Source organism: Dermacentor variabilis, chromosome 7 (genome assembly GCF_050947875.1).
Source record: "Dermacentor variabilis isolate Ectoservices chromosome 7, ASM5094787v1, whole genome shotgun sequence".
NCBI classification, from domain to species: Eukaryota; Metazoa; Arthropoda; class Arachnida; order Ixodida; family Ixodidae; genus Dermacentor; species Dermacentor variabilis.
In genome coordinates, this window is record NC_134574.1 from 130,030,904 (window position 1) to 130,058,491 (window position 27,588).

At 46.2% G+C, this 27,588-nt stretch overlaps 1 protein-coding gene across 1 annotated transcript in view; it reads right to left on the reverse strand.

Moving 5' to 3' along the window:
• Positions 1 to 69: 69 nt before the first annotated feature.
• The window catches only part of LOC142587927 (endoribonuclease Dicer-L-like), a 59,251-nt gene continuing 31,732 nt past the window's right edge, over positions 70 to 27,588 (reverse strand). Inside the window, exons 15-20 of the mRNA XM_075699302.1 lie at positions 24,083 to 25,230; positions 19,513 to 19,683; positions 17,613 to 17,881; positions 14,831 to 15,197; positions 11,875 to 12,113; positions 70 to 5,371 (exon numbers count right to left, since the gene is read on the reverse strand). Of these exons, the coding sequence (XP_075555417.1) occupies positions 5,221 to 5,371; positions 11,875 to 12,113; positions 14,831 to 15,197; positions 17,613 to 17,881; positions 19,513 to 19,683; positions 24,083 to 25,230 (2,345 nt within the window). The 3' untranslated portion in view covers positions 70 to 5,220. The remainder of the gene's footprint in view (positions 5,372 to 11,874; positions 12,114 to 14,830; positions 15,198 to 17,612; positions 17,882 to 19,512; positions 19,684 to 24,082; positions 25,231 to 27,588) is intronic.

Genomic DNA, 27,588 nt, shown 5'->3' on the forward strand with positions numbered 1-27,588 from the left:
GAATGGCGTTGGAATAGAATCATCACATTATGCCAGCCTAGACAATATACATGACACAGTGCACAGATCTCAAAGATATAATTTATAGGCACAGAGGCAGTACAAAATATTGCTTCATCTTGGCTCTGTACAAGAAATGGATGACACGGTGAACATTAGAAGCAACAAAAGTCTAACAAGACGTAAACACAGTAACAGCACTCTTCAATTTCGACAGTTCCTTATTTATTGCACGAGTGTTTCATATCTAGGTGTGCCATTGCAACACACCAACACTTTTATCTTCATCTCTTGTACTTATCTTTAAAACAAAACCGATGGACCATAATAAACAATGTATCATAATGATGATTAACGCCACCATATTGCCATTTGTAAATAATGGTAATGTTATGGCCGTTGTGTCAATCTGCTATGCCTGTTAGCCATAGCTCCTCTAAATACATTGTTATTTCACATCTACATGGCATGTTTTAACAAGTATACAGTAGCTCCAAGAAAACATTGTTTGGATCGCAACCAGGAGTTGCACACCAAAAAACTCAACTTCTTCAAAACACAGGCCATGAGCATAACCACAATGTTTGTGAATTTGCAGTTGTGCGCTGCGAGTTTGAACCACCGGATATTTAATGGCTAAAGCCAGAAATATGCACTGTCGGCTATGAGGGATCCTACAGTACAGGGCTTGGTTAAGAGTGCAACTTTGAACGTTCAAGCACCAACCATTTCCTTTTTTTTTCTTCTAGAGCATTTTGGGATCGCAATTAAAGATACCTTGAGCATACCCTAGCAAGGTATCCACAATATCTACAAGCAAGTTCAAATGAACTTGAATCTGCTCAGATGCCCACCAGTGCCTTAGTCTATACAAGTTACCAAAGGGGCTTGTGGTTTATACAGGTTAGCATTATAGACTAACACACCTAAAGTTCTTTTAGCGATTGCTCAGGGAACAATTGCCTTGGGGTGCTGATTTTCTCAAAGAAGTGTACTGAGTGGCTAGACCAGTGAGAGAGGAAAGCCCCCTCTCCCTCCCAGTGATGTTTGCTATTATGTTGATATTCTATTTCAAGGGCACATGGCTTTGTCATTACACCATAATGTGCACATGAGGTACACATAGTACAGTTCTATATTTTTCCATCCTTAGGGCTATTGCAATTGCTTAGCGCTCCTTAATTGAAAATAAAAGTTACTCCAAGGGTTTTAACTCTCGGAGCCAGACCATCACAAGCAGGTTGTGGTGAAGGAAACTTGTGAACGGGGAAAGCTCCTGACCAGGGGAGGGGGGGGGGGGGTTCAACATGTCATTTTGTTTTTGCACAAAAACAAACAATACTGAACAAAACACTTCTACAAAAGAAATAATCTCGGCAGACATGAGAAATCATACAAACATATAAATAAAAGCCCAGACATCCGTGCAATATGGAATAATTATGTCAACCAGCAAAGATATGCTGACACACCTTGTCTCTTGGTTATAGTAGGGAAAAAAAAAGAAAACACGCTAATAGCTCTGTGAACATCAGTGTTCAGAGCGCATGCTTTCAGACAGCATCAATGGCAAGAGTAACATGCCATAACACACACTATTTCTTTATAAAAATGATTACTTGGCGGTTGCAGACTTCAAAGAAAGCTTATAACGAGTAAGCTGCCGCTCTGAAATTCATTGGAAGCATATATAAATGACACTGCTTTTCTTTGAGTTTTCTATAACTATGGCAACAAGACATAGGTATCACAAGGGCACTGGAGAAATTATAACGAACGCCTTATGTTAACAATATTTCAAACCTGCTGCAGACCTATATCGCAAGCTTTGACTAAACCTGCCCAGTGTGATCTTCGCAATGTGTACACCCCCTCATTGGCACTAGCTCATCTGGATGGCTGCACAATGTTACACGAAGGAGAGAGATAAAAACACTTAAGACTGGTGTCACATGAAATTTGGGTATGCTGGACCCATGCGACAGAATTCAGGCAGATCGGTCATGTGATTTGAAGGTACTGTGTAGCCTGAATGCGACTGGCATCCACATGACGGGCCAATAGCAGGAGACTGAGCGAAACGATGGCTTAGCACTCTCAACGCATCCACCGAATGACACCAATCTGAAAGCATGTGGAATCGATGGACCGAAAAAAAAGAAGAAAAAAAACTTGTGCAGTTGCTTTGAGCCAATCATCCGGCTGCTGAAATGCTAGAAAAAATACAATAAAAAAATAAATAAAAGGGCTCCAATCCACGCTGTGCAAATGGTCGGCCAACAAGGCTGTGGCATCACCTGATCCGACAGATCAATGTGACGTAGCCTTGAACAATTGAGCAAGGCACGTTGCTGTTTGCGTTGTCATTGCTTTGCCATTCGCTTCAATTCATGGAATAGTTTTTTGTCGGCGGAGAAAAAGAAATCCCAGGGTCCGAGTCATATGACTTGTATGAGCCTGTGAAGGCTTATAGTATTGCTCAATGAAAATATATATCTTTGCTGTAAAACAGGGGAAAAAAAAGAATGTTGCCAGACTGAGGGCCTTCAATCTCTCAAAAACCCCATGGTTGACCGCTAAAGAAGAAAGGCGGTTGGCATTTCTAGTCCACGTGGCCCTCATAAAACCAGAAACGTAGGGTCAGGTGGTGAAAGACCTGCAGACAAAAACAATGATTTGGCCCTTGTGTGGAGATCCGGCTCTAATGTCACAAGAAAAGCTGTGGAAAAGGGAAACAGCATGCAAGGTGACATCTGGTGGCACAAAATAGCAACTTCTGGTGACTTGCCTGGTTGCCATAGCAATTGTTGTGATTGGTAGAGCCCCCCCCCCCTTTTTTTGGCACATATAAGAACATGTAATGGGTTCCTAGATGCCTGCAGCGTTCGGAGAAGTTGAAAAAAAATTAGCCCCAAATGTTCTTCGTTCCGTGCCTCCACACGAATTAACATGCTGCTACAAACTGGCAATGATACAGCTGCATGGCTTTCGTGACCGCATTTGGCCAATGAGCCCCAACTGGCTTTATTTAGTCATGTCAGCCACTGAAAGCAGATTCTTGACTTCCACGATCATAATGTCATCTATTTTCATTTTCTATCTGCCAAACAAGTTTAGTTTACTATACTTGACCGCAAGCTCCATTTATGTTGCTATGAGGCCCAAAGGCCGTCGACTTTCAAATGCACAATCTGTACGGTGCGACAGGTGCTATAATCTGGAAACTGTCATCTACCACCATGTTGAAATTTCCAACCAATCAGAGATGACAAGATGGTGAATTTGACAATATGGCAGAACATGTCCAAAACACTATTCCACCGTAGAGTTTCTTAAAATTATCTTTCGGAGAAAACGGCACTGCTTTGCTGGGGTGCTACGACACCCCAAAGGCGCATTTGGCAGCCAACCTTCCGTCTGTCACAGTTTAGATAAAAACTAAATTTGGGAGTTTAAGCTTGCCGAAATGGCAGATCGGGTTTTGAGGGACACCATAGTGAAGGGCCCTCCAAATTAATTCTGATCACCCGGGATTCTTGCACCTAAACCTTACATGAGCATCTTGCATTCCATCCCAATCAGTATGCAGCCACTATGGCCACTGAGCTTAATTAGTACTAGAACTGCTTGTAAGACTATTTTTATGTCACCACAGCTGAAACTTGACATAACAAATATGAACAGTCGAAGCTGGGTATATCGAACTCGAAGGGGATCGCAAAATAGTTTGATATATTGATAAGTCAATATATATTAAAATTTTATAAAGACATTTTCAACGAAATTTTACAACTGTTCGTTACACACAATAATTCGTTATATCCGGGTTCAACTGTGTAACGATTTTTCAATATAATGAAGTCAGTCTAAAATATTTCCTGCCAAAATCAGCGGGCAAAGAACATACACTTATAAAGAGCAAACAACTTTGTTATTACAAGAAATTGCAAGATGTTAGAGAAATTTAAAACAAAACAGAGGTACATGGGGAGAAAGAGACGAAGTTATTAACAGTGAGTGAAGAAATCGCTTTCTAATAGCCTAACATAGGATTGACAGTATCAATAAATTAATAAAATGAACAATGAATGAACAAACGATGTCTCCGAAGCCAATGTTCTGACAAGGGTATTTGTTGATGAAGACAAGCCCCCTTGTCCAAAAATTGGCTCTACAACATCCCTTGTTCAATCACTGTTATATATACATATAAGAATATTTTATTAAAGCATAAGTGCTAATACAATGTAGTTATATAAAATGTGAACAGTACGACCAGTGGGCTGCTAAATTTGAAGGAGGAAACAGAAAAATCTGCAGTCACTAAGCGCTGGTATCAGCCATTTGTTCGTTTTCTTCATTTGCTCGCAGTAATAAGCGCGAGTATTACGGGTGGACCAAGACATTTTACAAAGACATAGTTTTGGAAAAACTTCATCTCCAGAGCCAAATGCCCATGTATTAGACCAAGCCACAATCCAAGACAGGCCGAACCATCCAAATCCCAGCATTCGCAGGTTGTCGCGGTGCCCTCTGGGAAACTTGTGTGGACGACTGCAACAAATTTTCCTCCAAGTGGTATTTACTGCATGGTACTAGTATACACCTACTAGAGAAGAGCCACAAGACATGATAAAAAAAAAGTGTAATTGATTAACGCAGGCGCACACAATGTAGAAGTTAACAGTAGGCTTGGTCGCTGACAGTTTCTACCATAGGAACCTTATGCAGTATTCCCTGCATGCAGAATGTAGGAATAAATCCAATATCACTGCGCAACCTGTTGCCCAAACGGAAAAACACAGTCACTGTGTGCCCCTTATCACCGCCGTATCTCGTTACAATACTAAAATCAGGACTATATAGAGGAGCTGCATAATGTAAAGTGGCTCATAATGAGCATGGTTTTTCAATGTGAGATCACAGTTTATGTTTCAAGAAATTGTAAGCTTTTTCATGAAAGCTTACAGACTATGCTGTTGGTGGCCAGAGTTGAACTAAAGGGCGCGTAGTCGTGCTCCTTCCTGCTTGAATGTTCTGCATTAAGGACTCTGTACAGTGAATGCAACTCTTGCCTTCACTTTTAACAACTCTTGACCATTAGCGAGAGCCACTGGGTGACCGACATGTGGCCAAGCGAAACCTCCAGTCAAGCGCGCTGTGGCCCACGTGTGGCCCTCTCCCTCCCTACAGCTGCAAATTGTTGACAAGTGCTGCCCCCTAGCCAGATCCACAGGTCTTCATCATTCGCAGGCACTTTTTGGCGAGCGCTGTCTTGGCAAGCTTCTTGCTCTTGGCGACGCACGTGAAGGTCCTGTCCTTCAGGATTAGCTCCACCTTGACCTTTTCGTTCTTCAGCACCTCGGCCGGGCTGAAATTGGCAGGACATGGCAGACGTAAACCAACTGCATCTATTAAATTATTACAGAGCAATAAACTAGGAAACGAGTACCTTCCAACAACAGATGTGAAAGAGTCCCTGAAACGGTTCAAACAAATTTTGTAGATGCGTAGGGTACAATTACAGTAAAACATTTGCACCACTATTTATGTGAAGCGTCTCATACTAACAGTTATGGATAATTACCAATTACCCTCCTCCATAGCCGTGCATTTTCTCCTGAACTCGTCTGCAGAGTGATGGGGGCAAAGCCCTGCCTTTACTGGCTCTGCGTCATGATGCGGTGTCGTGTCGTCTACTTCCGGCTGTTTTGGAGCCCGCATGCGAAGCCTTTTCCAACCTCTCTGCCTGGCCGTGAATCCCAAGTGAAAGCTATCCAAGCAGCGTGTGTTGAGCATTCCGTCATAGCACTGGGCTTGTCTGGTATTCCGGTATGCAGGCGAGCTGGGCACTTTGACGAATGGTCGGAGTGTAAATTGAATCCCCTCGATACTGCTACCCTAGTGTAGAGGGAGCTTTAGTGTAGACGTACGTGAGTGGCCTGATCAGTCTGCATGGTCCAGCCACCTGGTGGCGCAGAGCTTAATCAGCCAAACACAAAGCTAATACTGCTATAACCAATTGCAAAACATTTTAAACATTTAGAAAAACAAAGTGTTCACGAGTACACTCCAGACAAAAGTTTACACCTGCAGAAAAAGTAGAATACACTTGGTTACTGCTGTACAGTAGAACCTCGTTAGTAGGTTACAAAAAAAAGTGATAAAAACGTATTAATCGGAAAATGTATGATCCGAAGTAACTAAAAAAAATTGACAGACTCAACTAATGTTGACATCCACGTAATGCGAAGTGTCGCGCGGATCATTGCGGCACGAGATGCTGATGTGCGTCAAGTTGGTGGTGCTCCGGCGGCCTGAGACGCGTTTTGTTGTTTTCCTATTACGTGGTGTTTTAAGAGGGCGACGGGAAGCCGAAACAAAATCAAGCTGGTGGGTGACGCCGGATGCCGTTGAAGTGAAACGTGATGCCTACATGGCACTAAATGCAGCAGGGAATGGCGGCGCATTTGGATTATTGCCTACTAAAAGCGTGCAGTACGCTACCAATGGCACTACGCACCACATGCGTTAAAACAGATAGGTGGAGGTGCTAACCCCAATAGGTCTGGCAGCAATAGCTGTGAATGCGACATGTGACAACCCAGCCGGAGATTTGCTGGTATAAAAAAAAAAAAAAGAAAAACTGCGCGCGCCGTCGTTTTCACGTGAGACGGGCGGCTATAGGTTGTGCTCGATCGCGCGCGCCTCGCGCCTTTTCTTGTTCACATAGAATCTAGCGACTGGAAAACCTATACGATCGCAGTCTGCAGCAGGGAATGGCGGCTGTTTCAGTTATCGCCTATTAAAAGCATGCGCTACGCTTCCGACGGCACCACAAGCTATGAAACAGATAGGCAAAGATGCTTATCGCAATATGACTGGCAGGAACAGCTGTGAATGTCACATGCGACGACCCTGGGGAAGATTCGCTGGCAACGAAATGAGAAACTGAGTGCACACCGTCATTTTCACGTGAGGCGGGCGGCTATATACTGTGCTCGATCGCGCGTGCCTCGCGCCTTTTCTTGTTCATATAGAATCTAGCAACTGGAAAACCTACACGATCGCAGTCTGCAGCAGGGAATGGCGGCTGTTTCAGTTTTTGCCTATTAAAAGCGTGCGCTATGATTCTGATGGCACCACAAGCTATGAAACAGATAGGCAAAGATGCTTATCGCAATATGATTGGCAGGAATAGGTGTGAATGTCACGTGCGACGACCCTGGGGAAGATTTGCTGGCAACGAAATAAGAAACTGAGTGCATGCCGACGTTTTCACGTGAGGCGGGCAGGCGAGCATTGCTATTGTGGCGAAACTGCCACAGCAGGCAACTGTACATCCTGTTTTCGATCACGCGCACCTCGCACATTTTCTTGTTTACATGGGATCTAATATGAAAAATATACACGGATTTAATTGGAAAGAATATCATATGATTGCAGTCAGGTGACATACTGAACAGTGGTGTTAAAAAATTGTGTTTTCCGGAAACGTATGAACTGGCAAAAAATGAGTTGAACTTTATTGGGTCATTTTTTGTTCTCGATTGCGAACGTTGGCACTGGGAAAACGTGCGTAACGATAACGTATCAGCGAGGTTCTACTGTATTAGCTCTGAGTTTGGTTGAGCTACCTCCACCAGGTGGCTGCACCATGCGGGGCTGTTTACGTTGGCACCTCCGCTCATCCTGTAAAATGCCCAGGCTCAGTCCGCTTGTTCTTGTGTTTACCCAAACACCGGACATGCTAAACTCTATTGCACTAGTAATCCTTCGGCGTGAAGTGATGGCTGCAAACGCATGAACCCTGGTGACGATCGGATACCGACAACCAGAGCTGCAGTCCCTCCGCTCACATGTTGCCTTGCAGAGGTCGGACACAATGTCGCAGCTTGACATGTTGCCGATCGCTACGTCTGCAGCCCACAAAGCAAGGGCAAACTATGGTGCTTGCGAAAAGACAGATCGAGACCAACACAGACTGCACAGCTTGGATCAACACGGAGTACATTGTAACACAAGCAAACGACACTTGCTGCGTGCTGGAAGAGCTTGAGCGTAGTGAGAAATTGCACGTGTGCATTCTCTTTCTGTTACTTTCTTTTTCATGGAAACATACTAACTAACATTCCAACTATTACAAACAACATTTGTCCGGCATAAAGTTGGAAAAATTATCGATGACGCACCCTGGGCAGCCAATCAGATAGCTCGCCCTACTGGCATCATATGGTCACCTCACGTTACGCGGTCAGGTGTGGATGAAAACTCAGCGGAGTGGCGTGCTGCGATCGGTAGTGATGTACATTTCTAAAACCTTGTAATAAATTACGTGCTTTACATGGAGCACTTAGATGTGTGATCAGCAAGACCTACCTTAACGACTCAGTATGTTTGTACAAAATCGTCAAAAATTGTTTCAGGGTCCTTTGAATGCTCTACTGGATAAATTGGCACAGAACCACCTGCATGCCTGCCAACCTTTGAACTTTAGATTCGCAATATCCCATGGAGGAGGAATAGCACAGGTTTCTTTTAAAGCTTACCTTGAACAGATGACTTTTCAGGTGTACATACATAGTTTATTAAAGATGATTAACCTTTAGATGCAACACACAAGTAGCAGCAAACTTGGCGAAGTAAATACTGACAAGAAACATTGTTTTTAGATCACCGTGACTTCTTCGGCAACTTTCATGTTGCCGAATTCGCCTGCGTTAGGAACTTGTTCGCCTGAACTAGCTAGAAGCAAGTGCCTCTTTTTGCATCCTTTCACCATCAGAAGACTCCTTGCGGAAGGTTCAAGAACAAATGAGGGATATTTTTCATGAGCACAGCTTACTTTTTCTCAAACTTGAAGCTACGTTTGTGATACAGTCGAACCCGACTATATCGAACCCGTTTACATCGAATTATTCTATATATCGAACAATTTCTGGACATGATATAGTTACAATGAGTATATATCGCAAAAATTACGCTTACATCGAACAAAAATAGCAGCGACACCCGATATATCGAACGTCAAGCGGCGGAAAGTGCCCCCGGAAGTTGGCTTTCCCTCGCGGTGGCGGAGAAAACCCGGCTGCGCGGCTCCATCCAACCGCTCTCCCTATCGTGACCGCGCCCGACCGCGCTGCCTCAGACGAGCCGTCGGCACTCCCCCCCCTCCCCTGCAAAAAATGATCCTGGCCCGCCCACAGCGCTTGCTCAGACAGCCAATCAGATGCTCTTGTGCCCTCGTCCTGCAAGATGGCGAAAGTGCGACTTGCACGGCGACTTGTCTCGCTGTTTTTGTGTGCGCCTTTTAGGCCTTCTCCCGCAGTGTTGCCGTGATGAAGCGGAAGAATTTGCCTTTCATCGTGAAGCTCGCAATCATAAATCGTGTTGAACGTGGTGAGAAGTCGGATGTCCCCGCAGAGCACAAGATTCCGAGGAGTACTCTCGGCACGATCTTGAAGAATAAGGGGGAGATTAGGGCTAAAGCGTCCAAACTCTCGACCCGGTGCCCGTGGCGCCCGACCCGTACGCACGGCCGTGTACGAGTGGTTAATCTGAAATTGCTTCAGCCGTGCCGACTTCCGCGTGCTCGGTGATGACCGTAAATTCTGATGAATGCGACGAAGCCGTTGCCAGTGTTGCCGAAGTTTGGAGCGAACTGTCAGAATTTCTGGAAGCTGTTGACGAATCAACGGTGGATGAGTTTGTGAGCGCAAATGATGTGTCGCGACCACGGGAGAGCCCGAAAACGAAGACTACATTGCCAACATCGTACCGAGCACAAGTGAAAGTGGGCACAATGAGGAAAGCAACGACGGTCCTTGGCCCACATCCTCCGAAGTGATTGGTGCGCTCGCACTAGTCCGGTGCTTCTGCGCGAATGCGGAAAGTTGCGGCCTCAGCTGTTCCGACTCCTTAATGTGGAAAAGTGCGTGCGTCGCAGGCAGCAAAATTGCCAAAGCAGAAGAAAATGCAGGACTATTTCGTGCCAAACTAAGCTAGTTTAATCAATAAAGCGATCTTATAAATGGTATGTGCTTTTATGACATCCAATTATTTAGCAGGCTTATATCGAATTATGCTCTATATCGAACTGATAAGCGTTTTTTTTTCGAGTTCGATATAGCAGAGTTCGACTGTATGTTGAAATTATCCCCACAGTCAAATTGGGCAGGTATGCACTTGTTCAGGCCCCTTGGTCCAAAGTGGGCATGCATTGAGGTAACGGATTCCCGGTCATGCTGTGCTGAAACACTCTGACAGGAGCGCGATGCACTGTGTAGACCATGCACATCTGCTAGGGCGTCGGTGTTTGTACGGTCAGGCTGTGTGGATATGATTTAGAGAAGAGAGTCTGACCTTTGGACCTAAAGTGCCTAGGCAACGTCTCATGGTATAGTTCATGCACGATTGTCTCATGCACAATTGTCAGTATGTCCCTTCGCTGCACCGAGCTATGCTCTTCCTACTTGCAAAACCGCTCTGTACGCTGCAAAAAGTTTGGCTTTCGCATATAACTCGGTCGTCTATTGGCTGATTCTGAGGCAGCTACTCACAATCCCATGCCTCCCTGCCTGCCATCAAGAGGCCCGCTTTCCCACACAGTTTAGTAGCATAGTGGCTGAGTTCGCTGCATTTTGAACTGTGAAATCGGGGAAAATAAAAACAGGTCTCGTTGGCACTGGAAACATGGTTTCAAATATAAAGCGAGATGTTTCTGAAAGTGAGAACGAAAAGCAGAAAGCCCTAAGTGCTCAGCATGCCTCAGAGAACATTTGCAGACAGTCACTTATGCATTGGCATTGTGTTCTAGGACATACACACAAGAACTGTTTTCAGTAATTGCAGTGACCTTCAGAGATGAACATACAAAAGACATAAGAAACAGCAGAGGCTGACAAGTAACACACGGTGTTTCGACTACAGTGACTGTTTCAGTCACATTCGCGTTGCTGATCTGGCCTGCTTCAGGAACTCGTACGAATAAAGTTGCTCGAAGCAACTACCCTTCTGGCGGCATATGAAGTCTTGGGCTGCCGCAAAGAGGGCAGTGCCGGTACCATCAGCTTTATTTTAGTCCGTATTTTTTCCAGTACTGCAACCCCATCTTTCCAAACCTTATTTTTCATAACACTTGACGCAACATTTGTGAAGTCGCAAAATGAGCTCAAATTTGTAAATCTTATGGGGAAAAAAAATACCTGACGATTATGATACTCCCTAATATGAATTTGAGCACAGCTTTATACATGTTTTCATTTTGCATGTCAATATTTTGTATCATGATTATATAGGTACACAATTTATTTTAGGAAGAGAACACTGTGAACAGTGTGGCTAGTTTGGACAATCTGTGTCGTGTGACACATTGCAAATGGAGCCAAGTGTAGCAACGTGAGAGGCAGCAAATACGTGACGTGCGTGCGATTCAAAGCAGCCACCGCAGACAGACCTCTGCTCATGCAGCACTTTGTTTCCATATATGGCACCGGCGGACATGCTTGCTGCATGCCTTATTGCTGGCATCATCGGTGAAGAGATGACAGCACGATACTCTGGTGCCATCTCATAACGGTCATCACCGCAGAGCTGGTCTAGCAAAGCACTTTGCTTTTTTCTCACGTTTTTGCCATACCCTCCTCCCGTTTTTTGCCTCGTGGTTCCACTACACCCTCCTCCTCCGCTTTCTTCACTATCGTCGTCTTTCATTCCCCGCTGTGCTCCGTACTGGCCCTTTTATTCTTTGCTGTGCTCATTCATTCAGTTACGCCGAGGGACGCCGACACACAATGCAGGAATGAAAGCCCAAGAGCTGTGCTCTAAAATTCGGGAGAGTTGGCAGGTATGCTTTGCTTATTGACATTTGCTTACCTGAAGCGGGCGTCCGGAAATTTCTCCAGCAGCGTGCGTATTGGGGGCAGAGGCACCCGCTCACTGAAGGACTCGATCTCTCGACCGAAGAACCGGTACAGGATGCGCCACACCGTGTCCAGCGACATGCCACAGTCTAGGAACACGGCCCCCATTAGGCTCTCAAACAGGTCGCCCAGGGCCTTGGGCACCTCGACCTCTTCGGGCTCCAGGCACTCCTCCTCATGGTAGTAGAAGCGCTGCGCCCACACAGATATCGACAGGCTGGTCAGTTAGACAGCATGTATGACTGGGCTGGTTGGTACAATCGGCATTAAAAAAAAGCTTACGATCCACAAAAACTGCACACTTACGCAGTCTGGGCACGCAGCCCAGCATTTGGATTTCCAGCCTGTACTACATTCAAACCTTGTTATAATGAAATGGGATAGAACGAAATCATCATCAGCAACCGATCTTAAGTCCACTGCAGGATGAAGACCTCTCCCTCCGATCTCCAATTACCCTGTGCTGCGCCAACCGATTCCAATTTGCACCTACGAATTTCTTAATTTCATCACCCCACCTAGTCTTTTGCCGTCCTCGACTACGTTTCCCTTCTCTTGGCACCCATTCTGTAACCCCAATGGTCGACCGGTTATCTAACCTACACGTTACATGACTTGCCCAGCTCCATTTCTTTCTCTTAATGTCGATTAGAATATCGGCTATGCCCGTTTGCTCTCCGATCCACACTGCTCTCTTTCTGTCTCTTAATGTTATGTCTATCATTCTTCGTTCTATCGGTCTAAGTGCAGTCCTTAACTTGTTTTCGAGCTTCTTTGTCAGTCTCCTTCTTTATCAGCCTCCAAGTTTCTGCCCTATATGATAGGACCGGTAGAATGCACTGATTGTACACCTTTATTTTTAGTGATAATGGTAAGCTTCCAGTAGGGATCTGAGTATGTCTGCCGTATGCACTCCAATCCAATTTTCTTCTTCTTTAAATTTCCTTACCATGATTAGGGTTCCCTGTGCGTAATTGTCCTAGGTAAACGAATCCCTTCGCATACTCTAGAGGCTGACTAGCGATCCTGAACTCTTGTTCCCTTGCCAGGCTATTGATAATTACCTTTGTTTTCTGCATGTTAATCTTCAACCCCACTATTACACTCTCTCCGTTAAGGTCCTCAATCATTTGTTGTAACTCGACTGCATTCTTGCTGAATAGAACAATGTCATCGGTGAACTGAAGAAGAGACACGGATGAGCGCTTGTCCGTGTCTCTTCTTGTGTCGTCTGTTTGGTGCTTTAGTACTTCAGTAACATGCACCAACAAGCCCAACAAAAAGTTCTGCTTGAATACCTTTCTCATACAGTAGGTGCTCGCCCATATCTTTTCTTGTGTTGTCTGTTTGGCGCGTTATTCCTTCAGTGATATGGTAAAGCAGATTTAGGGTCGTGCCCAATTCTAACGCACCCGCAATTTTTCGACCCATCTTATGAAAAAAAAATAGCGCACATTAAATTCGAGTAAATATGGTATATTAAAGACTAAGGAAGCCTGTGCTTGCGCATGAATACACAAAAAAAGAAAGCAGTCATATAGGCTAAACCTCTATTATCATTTAGACATGTCAATGCTCATCTTTCCTTTAAATATTATACAATTAAACGTCAATATAATGATGTTGTTAAAATAGGAACTCAGCTTCGTTGACTGAAATCTGACCTTTTATGCAAAATAATCCGAGGACACCTAAGCACTTCTTATGAGTTGCGAATGTGAAAGCATTAATGTCCAACTGAACACCACTGAGTGGTCCTTCGTGTTTGGATTGGCTCAGTGATGGGCAAGTTCATGGCATGGGCACCAAGAAACCACCGCATGAAATGCTGCATACAGTCCCTCTGTTTTGAACTGCGAGTACTGCTTGTGTTAATGCTCGTTCCGATCACCTCTCCCCCCTCAGCCTTCCCGCGTGTACTAGGAGAGTTGACGACAATGGTGGATTTTGCTGCCTGCCTCTTCGCTCGTTTTGCTGCGTTCTTCCGCTCGTCTGCGGCGTACTAGCATGGACAGCCACGGTTGCGGCTGCTGACGATGTGGATGCTTCACACTCCATAGCGGTACACGCTACCCGAACCAGCAAGCAGCAGCAGCCTGCAGCGCTAACACCGCATGCCACCGACGTTTTGCTACAGTCAAGGTTGCAGCCGCCGACTCTGTAGATGCTTCAGACTTCATAGCGGTATGTGCTGCCTGAGCCAGCAAGCGTGAGCCAGCGTTAAGAGCGTGCAAGGCGCACTCGTGACGTGGCATTGCAGTCAATGGGAAGTTAGGTGCAGTTTTTTTGCTCAATGGGACATTTGATGCTTTAGCATCAATAAGTACATCCACCAACAAATTTTTCTTACACGAAAGGGGCTGTAGAATTTTCCTAATTATCGGGAAATCGTAAAGAACAAATTTCTATGGGAAAAAAATTTAATTTCGTTGAATTTGAGTTGGCAACCAAAGAGATGGTATCATGCTGTGTCGACGATATGACAATATCTTCACATCGGCGGCACAAGGCAAAGCCTGCGAAACTTTCACATCAACTCCGCCGCCATGGCTGATAGTGTCTCCCATAGAGGGAAGACGCTATATGAAGGAACAGGCAGAGGGGAACTAATGCTTTGTCTGCTTCTCGCTTCAATGCAACTCCGAAACTAGTGATTGCACGACCCTTAGCACTAAATGCATCAGAAGACAGGTCACACAAAGCCAGAGACATCTCGGCTTTGTACCTCCTGTAGATTACCTTCAAAATACGGCATGCAGGCCACCACACAGCTGGTATGACAGCCCTGTATAGCTATGGCTGGGCTCACTTGCACTGCGTGCTCAAACATGCATGCTCGAACATACACTTGCCAATGTGCCAAAAGACTGCTCACAACCAGTCCAACATTGTCTGCGTTCACCACCCACCTGGAGCACCTTCCAGTAAGTGGGGTTATCTGAGACCTTGTCCCTTTGGGCGTTCAGATCCAGGATCTCAGCCATGGCGTCCTCATCCTCAGACGAGGTGCCCAACTCGTCCTCGCTGGAGCGTTCTTGGTGCTGCACAAAGCGCGACACAGCGTTGAACAGACCCGGGTTGCAGTGGAGGAGGCACCGGTGGAGGCCATGACGCACGACGAGGGCCGCGAAGAAGGTGTTGTTAACCAGCGAAGAGCGCAGGTCGGTGAGCTGGCCCGGGTTGAACTTGTGTGGACCTTCGTACAGGTACCGGGTCACCAGGTAGTCGATCACCGCGTCACCCAGAAACTCCAGCCGCTGGTAGCAGTCTGTCAGCCTGCATACGTGGGAAGGGGAGGGCGTGCTCCAATTCTGGCCACCAGCATGAAATGAGCAGGGACAATTTCGGCACGTCTTTTAATGTGAACGCTTCGTGTACTTTCCATTATCTGTGTCAAACCGCTTTCCTTTCATGCAAACTTGGGTCACCGGATATATATGCCGCTCTTTATAATAATCATTATAACATATATATCATATAATCACCTATTGCAAACTTATCATAAGACAGACTGCTAATTGCATTAACGTCACTGATGATCTCCTAAGGATGGATGTACTGACAAGTTTCATTTTCTGGATTAATGAAGGTCCGAGCCCTCTAAACACTAGAAAAATACTGGTAAACATTAGAACACTGCTGACTAATCTACTAAATTGCCTGCTAATACTATTTTAAATGTGTACGCATTTCTACGCCTACCAAACACAGAAACCTGTCCGTCACGTAAGACTAACGCAATGGCTCATACCCCCGTAAGCACGCAAATTAATTCAAATCAACCATACAACACACAGAACAGCATACGTTTCAACAAAGAACAAGCTCTAAACAAACGTCCAGACCACCAATGAAGCATCGTATAATGTATAATGGTCAGACCATGTTCGATAAGGCTCATAATGACGCTGGGCTGCATGGACATGAGCAAGTGCCGTGCCGCAGCAGTTTGTGTCGCCGCGGTGCTGTCGCACTTACTGTAATGGCGCCAAGATGACTGAAGCTGCTTACTGAAGAAGAATGCAGAGTATCCGCGTCAATACAGAAAATGCCTGAAACAACTCAACGACTCTCCGCAGAGTGGGGAACTACAGCAAGACGCTCGCGAGCACAACCAACAAGAAGAAAGGCCCCGCGCCATTGCCACCCGACAACGATACTCCGAAGAAGGCTGCAACGCAGAACAAACACGAGAAATACAAGCGTGCAATGCCCAGCATCACTGGGAACAATGTGGCCATGCCTGACCCTACAAAGAATACTGCATACCCCCCTCAGCAAATGGAGAGGTGCTTAACCCTAACACCAAAGGCCGTAGCTTCGACTCCCACCAAAGGTAGAGGGTACAAGTGCCTTAATTAACACTACCTTAATGAACTGTGGCTAATTCAGTTCATTTTAACACCAATGGCCGTGGGTTCGAGTGCCGTAATGAACTCTACCTTAATTAAACCCGTATTATCATGTTCGCAATCAAACATGATAAGCAAACAACCGCTGAGGGTTGATAAGGGTTTATACTGGTCGGACCAACTTCCATAACACTGATAATGACACCTGGCTGTGTGGAGATGAGCAAGTGGCCCAACGCTTGCGCATACTTAGACAATTACCAGAGGAGTTTCTGCTTAAATTGTTTTATGAACCAGTTCTTATTTTGATACCCTGAAGGTGGATACACCATGATCTGATCATACATTGGCTTGTTTCGTTCCTGTGATCACTGTGGCTGTCACACACGCTAGCACAGCCAGAAGAAACACAGGCCGCTCCTTTATTTTTTTCAATGCACATCATCATTGTGACTAACTTTATTGCTACATGACACCCACAAATTTTGTGCTGTGTCACAACCTTACAATAATGTTGACATAATATCCGGCTTCTCACGACCAACTTTAGTATGATGTCAAATTTATGTATGTTTTCCAATGATCATAGTCGTCAGGTGTCATCCTTTCACATGCAAGAATCGTGTGGTGGAGTTTTTACATGACTTCGGATATATGTGACAGTACTGGATTTTAAGCCTAGTCTACTTTGATGGCCAGGATGGCAGCTTCGAGCTCAAACAGTCGAACCCTGTTATAACAAAGTTGCATCGAACACAAAAATAAGAAAACACCTTTGTTATATCTAATATTTGTTACAAGCATAAGCAATAATATAGGAAAAAAAAAGAAAATCAAATCATGATCAGGTCTACGTGAAAGAAGCGTAAGTGCGTGATGGATCCGATAGGCCAACTAAAGGCCTCCTGCGGATTTTGATGGCCCAGCAGTGGCTTGCCATGTCGATACATGACACAGGAACAACAAGTTACATAGATGTAGACTGCACTGTTGTTATTATGCAACCGTGCAATTGGTGTGATTGCACAGAATCGGTACATCTGCATCCTGGCTACAGCCAAGCCAAGCCAGCAGAAGGCGCACAGCATCCATGTGCAAAATGTGCCATTTTAAGTTGCTCTTGGTAAATAATTAATAGCTGATCTTTCTGATATGAGAGGGGCTCAACGCACTCCCGAACTCCATTACCATGCAGCCATCAGTGTAGCCTGCGGATCTTACTCTTGATTGCCAAAGAGGTTTGCAGGTATGACATATTGATGGCGAGCTTCCTGCGACAACCTATTATTATCAGTCAGCGACTCCATCTTGACAATGGGTTCATGGTAATGTACGTTACCGGTTTTGGTAGAAGGAGGCATGCGTGCAGGCTTGCAGCAGGTAGGAGCGGTCGCGGAAGGTGTAGCCCAGCGTCTGTTCCACAAGGCAGAGACGTCCGTGCCACGGACTACTCTGACTTGCCAGGCGACCCTCGGGGTCGTCCGTGTAGTGCAGCAATGACGTCCGTGGCGCTGGGAATCCCATGAACGGCACCGCTGTGCCTTCGTCCCTGGCGCCTTGCGCATCCAGATTGCACTGCTTTAGCTTTAGGCCCATCCACTTCATCACCTGCGACCAAGCACTCAAGCTTAAAGGGCCCCCAAACACACTTTCCTCAAATCTGATTAACACATTGGAGTGTATGAAATGCCTCTAAGATAATATATTTCCACAGAAATTTTTGAAAAGGACTTGCAGCATATCTCCAAGATATCTCCAAGATATCTCGATATCTCTATTCTTGGAGATATCGAGAGAGCACATTTATTTTCCCCATTCCTCCTTCTTCCTAGACACAATGTTCCTGCTCAGCTGGGGAGCGGTACCCTGCATATTGCTCCTTTCTTTTTTCTTCTTGCCAGGGTGATCTTGAAATGCCCATTCTATTCGCCTGCACTTTCTGGACTAGTTCGCAAGCTGCTCCACTTCGCCATTTGTTTCATGAATTCAATGTGGCAGCATCGGCACGTCACCTTTCGTTTCACTCAGTGCAGACTTCATACAGGATAAGTTCAAGCATCCACTGCACTCGCCAGAAAGACAGTGCACCGCTCATGCAAGAGGTGTCGTGCCAGTTCCGCACAAGCATGTACTGGTGTGAACAAGTCCACGAAGTGCAGGATAAATCGAATGGACCTCTAGTAACCCTTCAAGATTGGCATACGACTAATGTGCCGAAAGCGACGAAGCTGTGATGACAGCACTGGCAAGACATATCAACAACAGTCACTGCTCCATTCACTAGAAGATTGAACAGGTGTGCACATGTGCATGAGCTTTTGCTTGGGAGTAACTCATGATCATGAATGATCACCCCATGACTGATATCTATGGACTGTTGCATGGGCCTGCAACATTGCAGACTGCGGAATAATAGAGTGGGCCTCAATATCAGCAGGAGAGAGCCAGCAGTCTCTTTTATGTGAGAATGCGGGCTCCTTGCTTCATGCAGCAAGATAAGATTTTGCATAAGAATGCGAACGTGGAAGCATTGTCTGCATATTGCCAACTAAAAATTAGAATTAAATGCTGAAGTTTTTCGTGCAAGAACCACAATCTGATTATGAGGCGTGCGGTAGTGTGGGACTAATTCTCACCACCTGGGGTTCTTTACGTGCAATGCATGGTGCACGAGCATGTTGCATTCCAGCGTTATAGGAACATGACCGCCGAGGCCGGGATTGAACCTGCGACTTCATGCTCAGCTGCGCAATGCCATAGCCACTGGGCTAATGTGGCACATTACATCCGTAAATTAGCGATAACATACCCCCTAGACAGTCACATTAAAAATATGTAGTAATGGGCTGGTTAGTGCTCAGCTTTGGTAAAGCGTTTCATGGCGTGTTTTGCATAAGTTCACTATGCAGATCTACAGAGAAATCTCTCAAGTGCACTGCTAGAGGAAGAGTGTGACATCTGCATCAGCTTACCACTATTGGCAGTGTCCAGGAAGGTGCAATGGCTCTGTGCAAAAATGCAAGTGAAAGCTGCATAAGTGAGCGAACTGATATTTGTTTTTCCTGCATGGCCTGTGTGAAAAATCCCATGCTTTTTGCATACCTGGATAGAGCTCGCTTTTTTTTGTGTTTAGTAAACATTCTAGTTGAAGTTCAGTGCTAGTTCAAGGACAGGCACATTGAGCCACAATGCCTCAGCTGCAGCGGTACGGTGCAGCTGAAAATGCATGCACTGCTTACCCTAAGGGCACCAATGGGCCCGGTAACGAGAAGGTAGGCACCAATGATGGCCTCCACCGAGTCGGCAACGCTCTTGTCGGACAGTTGTGAAGACTGACGGATCGGAACAGGCCCAGATGTGTTGCGGGGTGGGGGAACATACCCCGGCTGCTCTTTTTCAGTTCTGTATTGCTGCACACACAGGAACATCAATACTAAAAAAAAAGTGAAGTGCCTAAAGTGATGACGGTTTTATACGAACTGACTGCACAAGTGCTGCCACCGCACGGTCAACTCGTATTAAACTAAACTCTAGGGGACCAGTGGTTTTGAATCATCAGATGTTTGAGTTGTAGGAAAGTTGAATTCTAAGCGGAATAAAGCAAAATAGGTCTGAACACGATAGCAAGTCATCAAAGGGTCCCCGAAAAGGTTGAGACAAATTTTATAGACACACAGGGGACAGCTAAAAACATTGCATGGTTAGATAAAACGTAGCATGGTTTACTATGGTTTGTTACTATGGTTTGTTATTCAAGTACTTTTAAGCACATCTGCTGCAGTGCTAGCTAGGACGCTAGTGGCCTCCTACGGGTATGCTTCATCATATTTTATATTGACGTACCGCTTCCGAAGCGTTACGGCGTGGCTTTGCATGTACCCATTTTGCGACACTAGACTACAGCCAGGAAGCAGCAACCATTCCTACCACAAGTAAGTTTGTGTTCTCAAAGTCCTAAAACACGCATTTCAATGAGCACATAAACGAGCAATGCATAATGGAGCCCTCAATGAAATTTGATTGTCAAGCCACTAGAAGTACAACTGTATATGTCTTGTATCAGTAGTGCCTTCTTTTTCCTATCCTGAAGTTTCATAAAGCACATAACGCTACAGTGCCAACCTAACACATTTAACAAACCAAGGTCCAAATGCTCAAAACATGTTCTTTCAATGTTTACGATGCCTTCACTTTCTCGTCAGGGCTTCGATACCACACCGCGACACAAACAACGTCCCAGTCGCTGGCCCAGCGCACTATCGCCACTTCGAGCAACATAACAAAGGCAGAGAGCATTGCGTTGCACTCTCCCACTGCAGGTTATAGCAATTGCACAGGGAGAAAACCAAAACTGCCAAAAAAATACTTGTAGACTAGTTCGCCAGTCAACAGAATGCCAACACGAAGCCTGCACTTCCCATCATTCCCATGATGGTTGAACGATCGCAGTGCCAGATTTCCCTCTAGTTATACTATGTAATATGACACTCGATGTAAAACCTTGACAAGTCGTCGATCACTACATTTACAGCCCACAATGTAACAAGGGAATCCATGGTGCTTGCGAAAAGAAAGCTCGGGACCAACACTGACTGCGCAGCTCACACCAACATGTAGAACATTTAACACAAGCAGACGACACTTGCTGTGTGCCAGAAGTGTGTGAGTGTAGAGATAAATTGTCATTGCGTGTTCTCTTTCTGCGACTTTTTTTATACAGTACAGACCACTTATAACGTAACTGCTTTCAGCGCGGGACCGGTTACAGCGTGGCTTTTTTGACCACCGATATACCTCCCGTAGAACTCAATGTATAGGCGGACCATTTATTGCATAGGCGGGCGAAGCAAACACCGGTTATAGAGCGGTTCCTTTAAGTGCATGACCATGAAATTGGCGCACGGAGCATGGCCTTTTCTCGGAGGCGTTGAGCACGGCCTGCACCGTTGCCGGGCGCGCAAACGCGGCGAAGGGGGAGCGTGGGCGTGCGCGTGGAGACCAGCAGCGAAAAGCGAAACAAAAAGGAGGAGAAGGGCGGGAGACTTTAGAGGAAGGAGGGCGAGTGTTTTCGTCACTATAGCAGTGCCTAATCAGGGTGCGCGCTGCGTGGAGTGCGGGGTAGAAGCGATAGCGCACTCCCTTTTTTTCTTTTCAGTCTCTTTGTTGCATTTAGTGTGTGCACATTGTGATCTCATCGTGTCGTAGTTGTCCTCTGTGCACGTGTTGTCAGGTTTTTGTCACCATGCCGTTGGCAGCGTCTTCAAGCAGTGTGAGAAAGAGGCATGCCTTATCGCTGGAGACGAATTAATGCATTATAAGGGACATAGAAAGTGGGCTGAAGAAGGCGTAGGTGTCGGCCACGGAGGAAGAAATATTTAGGAGTGAAACTCCGCTGTTTGCGGCGACCAGAAAAGGTCACAAGCCCGCGGAACCATTATCGTGCTGGTGGCGCCTGGCGGCCTGGAAAGCCGCCTGCCCGGGCGCTGCATTTTTTTTTAGCTGCGGCTTCTACGACGCGCCGCATGGCGCCGCCACTGTATAAGGCCCCATCGGCGCATACAACAGTTGCGACCTTATCTGGTCGCCCGCACTCGCTGGCGCTGACGGGAGTTTCACCTCCTAAATGTCTTACTCCGTGGTGTCAGCCCAATACGGCGTTTCCAACACAACCGTGTTGACCATATACAAGAACAAGGACAAATTGCAGCAGCAACTGCAGCAAGATTCGTCTTCCCTGTCACAGAAGAGAATAGGTACATTGAAGTAGAAGACGTGGACGCAGTGCTCTTCAGACGGTTCCGTGAAGTTAGGGCTCAGAGCATACCAGTGACTGGCCCCATGCTCCAACAAAAAGCCAAGTCCCTTGGTACTCTTTCAGGCCACGACGACTTCAACCTACTTAATGGATGGATCCAGCGATTCAAGGATTGCCATGGCATCAGCTGCAAAGTGGTGTGCGGTGAAAGTGATGTCAACGACGAGTCCATCGAAGTCTAGCTTCGCTTAAAATTGGAAGCCATGCTGTCCACGTATACGGACAGAGACGTATACAATGCCGACGAAGCTGGCGTATTTTATAACCTTCTGCCCAACCGCACTCTTACGCTGAGAGGCGAAGCCTGCTCTAGCCGCAAGGCCTCAAAAGAGCACATAACTGTGTTGTTCTGCGCTAACATGGATGGAAGCAACAAGCGCCACCTGTTTGTCATTGCAAAATCAGCGAGGCCATGTTGCTTTAAAAAGCAAGAGTGCCTGCCAGTGACATACAAATCCAACAAAAAGGCGTGGATGATGCAAGACATGTTCACAAGCTGGCTTTGCAAGTTCGATGAAGACATGCTGGCAGAGAAGCAACAGGTCATGCTCCTTCTCGACAATTGCACAGCCCACAACATCAAGCCAAAGTTGACTGCAGTCAACTTAAGTTAAGTTTCCACCTGCCAACACGAATGCAAAATGTCAGCCGCTCGACCAGGGTGTCGTCGCAACCGTAAAGGCACTTTACAAACAATGTTGCCAATGAGACGGTCAACACCGATGACATGTTGTCCGGCCTCGTTGAAAGCAAGTTTGTTTCCACCACAGACACCTTCCAAGAATACGTCGATGCCGGTGAGTCGGAGCTTCCTGCCTGCGAGGAAGCGAGCACAGATGATGCGATTGTCGCACCGGTGCGCGGTAGCGTGGCGCTTGCAACTGAAGACGAGTCAGACGACGATGTCGACCCGGCGCCAGACCCAGATGTCCCGTGCAAGACGCTTTGGAATACCTCAGCAAAGTGAAGATGTACTGCGCGAAGAACAGTTTGAGTGAGAAAGCGCTTCAGTGATTAAGGCTTGTAGAGGACGAAATTGTTCGAAGTGCTGTTAAAAAAAAAAAAAAATTCCAGATGAAAATAACAGCGTTATTCTGCTGATGCTGCACTTGTCAGGAGAACTTGGTTTCTGTGCTGTGTTGCAATTGTGTTGCAATTGTGTTGCATGTGTGTGCGAGTGAAATTTGTAATAAATTGTGTTTGAAAGGTGGGTGGTTGATTTGGCATAGGCAAAAGCCGAAAAAAGCATGCTTTGGTTATAATGCAGTACTGCTTATAGCAAAGATTTTCACAACTCCCGCGACTCTCATTATAAGCGGTCTACACTGTAGAAACATTAGCCAAACATTCCAACTATTACGAACAACATTTGTTCGCCATAAAGCTGGAAAAATTATCGATGACGCAACCTGGGTAGCCAATCGGATAGCTCGCCAAACTGACGTCGATTGGGCTAGCTACATCAACTGGAAGGGGTCTGCTGAAAATTCAAGGCAGTGGCACTGCTTTGATCAGTAGCAATGCACATTTCTAAAACCTTATAATAAATTACATGCTTTACATAGAGCACTTGAACCACAGCACTTAAATGTGTCATTTAATGATCAGAAGGACCTACCCTAACGACATGGTATGTTTTTACAAAATCGTCAAAATAGTTTCAGGGTCCCTTTAAGCAAGTAGGTACATGTACCCGGCAATGTTCAAGCAGATATATGAGCTGGTAATGTCTCGGCAGGAGGACCTGTAGCAAGGCTGGACTGGAGACTCCTAACGTGCACAGGTCTGAGTACTGAGCGTGTGCAGATGAACATCTGCTGGTTTCCAGGCAAGAGCAACATTCCTACTTTATGGGCTCAATGCTTTGCCCTGAAAGCCAAGAAGTTTGGAATATCCGAAAGCCCTATTGGAATTTGGCGACTTCAAAAATTGAAACGACTTCAATGCTTCGAAAGGGCCTCACACCCACTTAACAAAGCACGAGAGGCATTTACCTTATAGCGGCTGTAGAGCTCGTCCCACGTCAGCTTCTCCAGAATCTTTGTGTCTACTTGGATGGCCCAGAAGACAAAGTTGACGTCCATCAGTATGTCCTCGGCACCTTCAGGGACACGGTAGCCTGGTGGCAACCAGTTTCGGTGCGGCTCAAATTGCTCCTGTGCCACCATTGAACCCACATGTATCTTGGAGCCAAGCTGGTGCAGGTTCCGGTTGCAAATGATGCGGGAACGCGTCTGTGTCAGCAACCCCTCCTGCGCTGACGTGGAGCCGCAGAACAGGTCAATGGTCACCGCAAACTTGAGGAATGAGTCCCCAAGCACCTCGAGGCGTTCGAGATCAAAGCCATCAGCTGCCTTTGCCGATGTCACCGCTTCCAGAAGGAGGCCAGGGCTTGGGCCTGGGTTCCCCCGCAACTCTGGCTGGTACTCAAATGACCGTGACAGGCGGGGCATCCGTATCTCCTCCGCTTCACCGTGGCCTCGAAGCAGATTGCCAAACTCCACGTCATCACCGTCGGGACGAGGCAAAAAGCTGATCGAAGCACTTTCCGATACAGCGCTCTGGAAGTCCAGGTCTGGCCAAGGGCCTTGATATGCCCCGAGGCCAATGCCCGTCTCTATGGCGATGGATGCGCGCATTTCTTCCATGACGAGAAGCTGGTTCAACCGGTACAAGATGCTGGGAAGGCACACCGCCTTGCGCCAGACACTAGCTGGGACGGGGTGGACGTCGCAGAATTCCGGGACACGCAGCTCTGCGCGACGGTTCGTGGCCGTCTTCTTGATGAACACATCGCCCTTGCGGTTCCGGTAGCGCGGCGTCAGTAGGTTGAGTCGGACTTCGGTGAACACCACCTCCAGGATCGGCTGCATTGAGTTGGTGACGTCCAGCTGGTGAATTAGGGACAGATAGTCACGGAAGCTGCCCTTTCCATCGATACTATCCACTGTGAGGTCGGTGCGGATCTTCTTCACGTAGAATGTACTGTGGTGGTAATGAAGGGGTGCATAGCGGGGCACAACCACAGCATCTTCATACAGGCTGGGCTGGAACTGGAACTCAGTCCTGCTTGCAGGCTCCGTGCCAACCCAATTGGCAACCATGTCAACAAAGGACCAGTCTATCATACACATGTCGCCATCTGCGAGATCGATTACAGTCAAACCATGATATACAGAACACGTATACAGTTGAACTCAATTAAAACAATCCCAGATTTAACAATCTGCCTGTTAAACGACCATATTTCAGTGCACTTATGGTTTCCTTACCCTACCTATTTAACCCTTCGAGGGTCGAATTGTTTTGAAAAAATCGTGGCCACATGGTCAATTTATTTTTATTGCAGTTTCCAATATAGTAGGAAATGATTGAAACCTCACGAATACAGCAAAAAATGATTGAAAGCAGTATTTTGTCTCAAAAATGCTGTACTTGCGCAAACAGTATACCCACAAATATGCTATACAGTAAGAGACTGAGAAAAATGCCTATCAAAATTTATGACTACTGATTTGTTGTCACAAAAACGTGTTTCATCAGAAGAGGAAATGCATCAAAACAAGTAAGGAGAACAAGCGCTTGAGTAGTAGCTGCGAGAAGAGGCACCACGCACAGCCCTACCAAAATCATGACTGCACACACCCCAAATTAAATAAATTAAATTCTGGGGTTTTACGTGCCAAAACCATGACATGATTATGAGGCACGCCATAGTGGGTAAATCCAGAATGATTTAGACTACCTGGAGTTCTATACACGGTACACAGGCGTTTTGCTTCTCGCTCCCATCGAAATGCGGCCACCCCGGCCAGGGTTCGATTCCGTGACCACATGCTTAGCAGCGTAGCACCAAAGCCACTTAAGCAATCATGATAGGTATTCAAATATTTTTTGAAGAATGTTTGGGTGTAACAAATTCCATTTCTTTGCCATATTGTGAGGAGGACTTTTCCCAGCATCTAAGCACACACGAATGAGTGGAACTATGTTCTCGTCTTTCTCACGATGCTAAACTGCCACTCGCACTCTGCATTGCTTTGTGGCATCAACACAATACCCAGCATCACTGGTTGGGTACTACAGTAAAACCTCGTTAAACCATAACCGCTTTAACAGCAGTTTCGTTTTCAAAGTAGTAAAGTCAAATCCCCACCTCGGTGGCCAATGAACATAGTGCGTTTGTATTTGCATAAACTGCACCAACTTATTGCATATGTATCAGTTAACACGTAGTGTTTCCACTTTTTGTCATGCAATTACGGTGATGCATCGTCCCCATTGGCCGGCCCGTCAGAACAACAAGCCTCAGAGATAGGAACAATGGCCTCCAAGCGCCTCGAGCATTTGCATGTGAAGCCACGTCAACATAATTTCGGCATCGTGCAAGCAAGGACTCGCGTCATGCCGAAGCTAGGATAAAAAACGCGCCGGGTGCTCAGTATAAAAGAAAAATTGGACATCGTTCATGCTTTCGAACGTGGCATGAAGAAGTCGGCCCTGGCATGTGACAGGTATCTACTGTTGACTATGGTGTGTGGCATTTGGGATGCGAAGAAGTTGCTTGGCAGTGCAGCTGCGACCGCAAAAAGATGTCGGCTACGAGGTTCGACTTTTTGCCATCGTTGCCTCTATTTCCAAAGTGTTGCCCAACGACAGTGATGAGGACAACACGGAGAATGACAGCACAGGCGATTCAGGCCCAACAGTTGCAGAAGCAGTGCAATTACATAAGCCTCAGGAATGCAATCATCGCAACGAGAACAGCACCCCGAAATGAAAAAGGTGCCCTGCAACTTCCGCAGCACTATCGCGCCCATGCACGGTGAATATGCAACGCCAACGAGGAATCTGCCATGCGAGCACGTGCCGAGAAGAGGGGGCTGGCTGAAAAGCTGGCTAGCAGCTACAGTAAGTTTGAGGCCACTGTCTTCGCTGCTGGGCCGCGGCGGCATGAAACGAAAACAACAGATTTTTGTCGCACGAAGTGAATAAATAGTGCATGTTTTTGGCCTTTCATCACACTCTCTCAGAGTTTCGTTTTCGACAGGTAAGTGGGCGATCTCATGCTATTTTGGTTAAGCAGTACTACTGTTTACTACGTACTTTTTCCGAGCTCTGGCCAGCTACGGTTTAATAAGGTTTCACTGCAGCAGCAAACCGTCACGACAAGTTTGCTGCTTATCGAATGGCTCGTTCGTGATTGGGCCTAAGGTCGCACGCCCGCCTGAGGACGTGCAGTGCGTTTCAGCTAAAGTTAGCCAATTTGTCCAACGTAAAAAAAGAAGATTAAGAAAATTAAGAAAAACCGATGATGTTTGGTCGTCAGAGCTCTGATGACCGAATACCATAGGTCTTAAGATCGTATTTTGAACCGTGTTTCTTAAATACCTTCTTTCTTTTGTTGAACCACTTGGCTAACGCTAATGTCAGCTGGGACATAAGCAGACACAAACAGACACATGCACACAAGAACGCATGCACATAGACACACACCCAC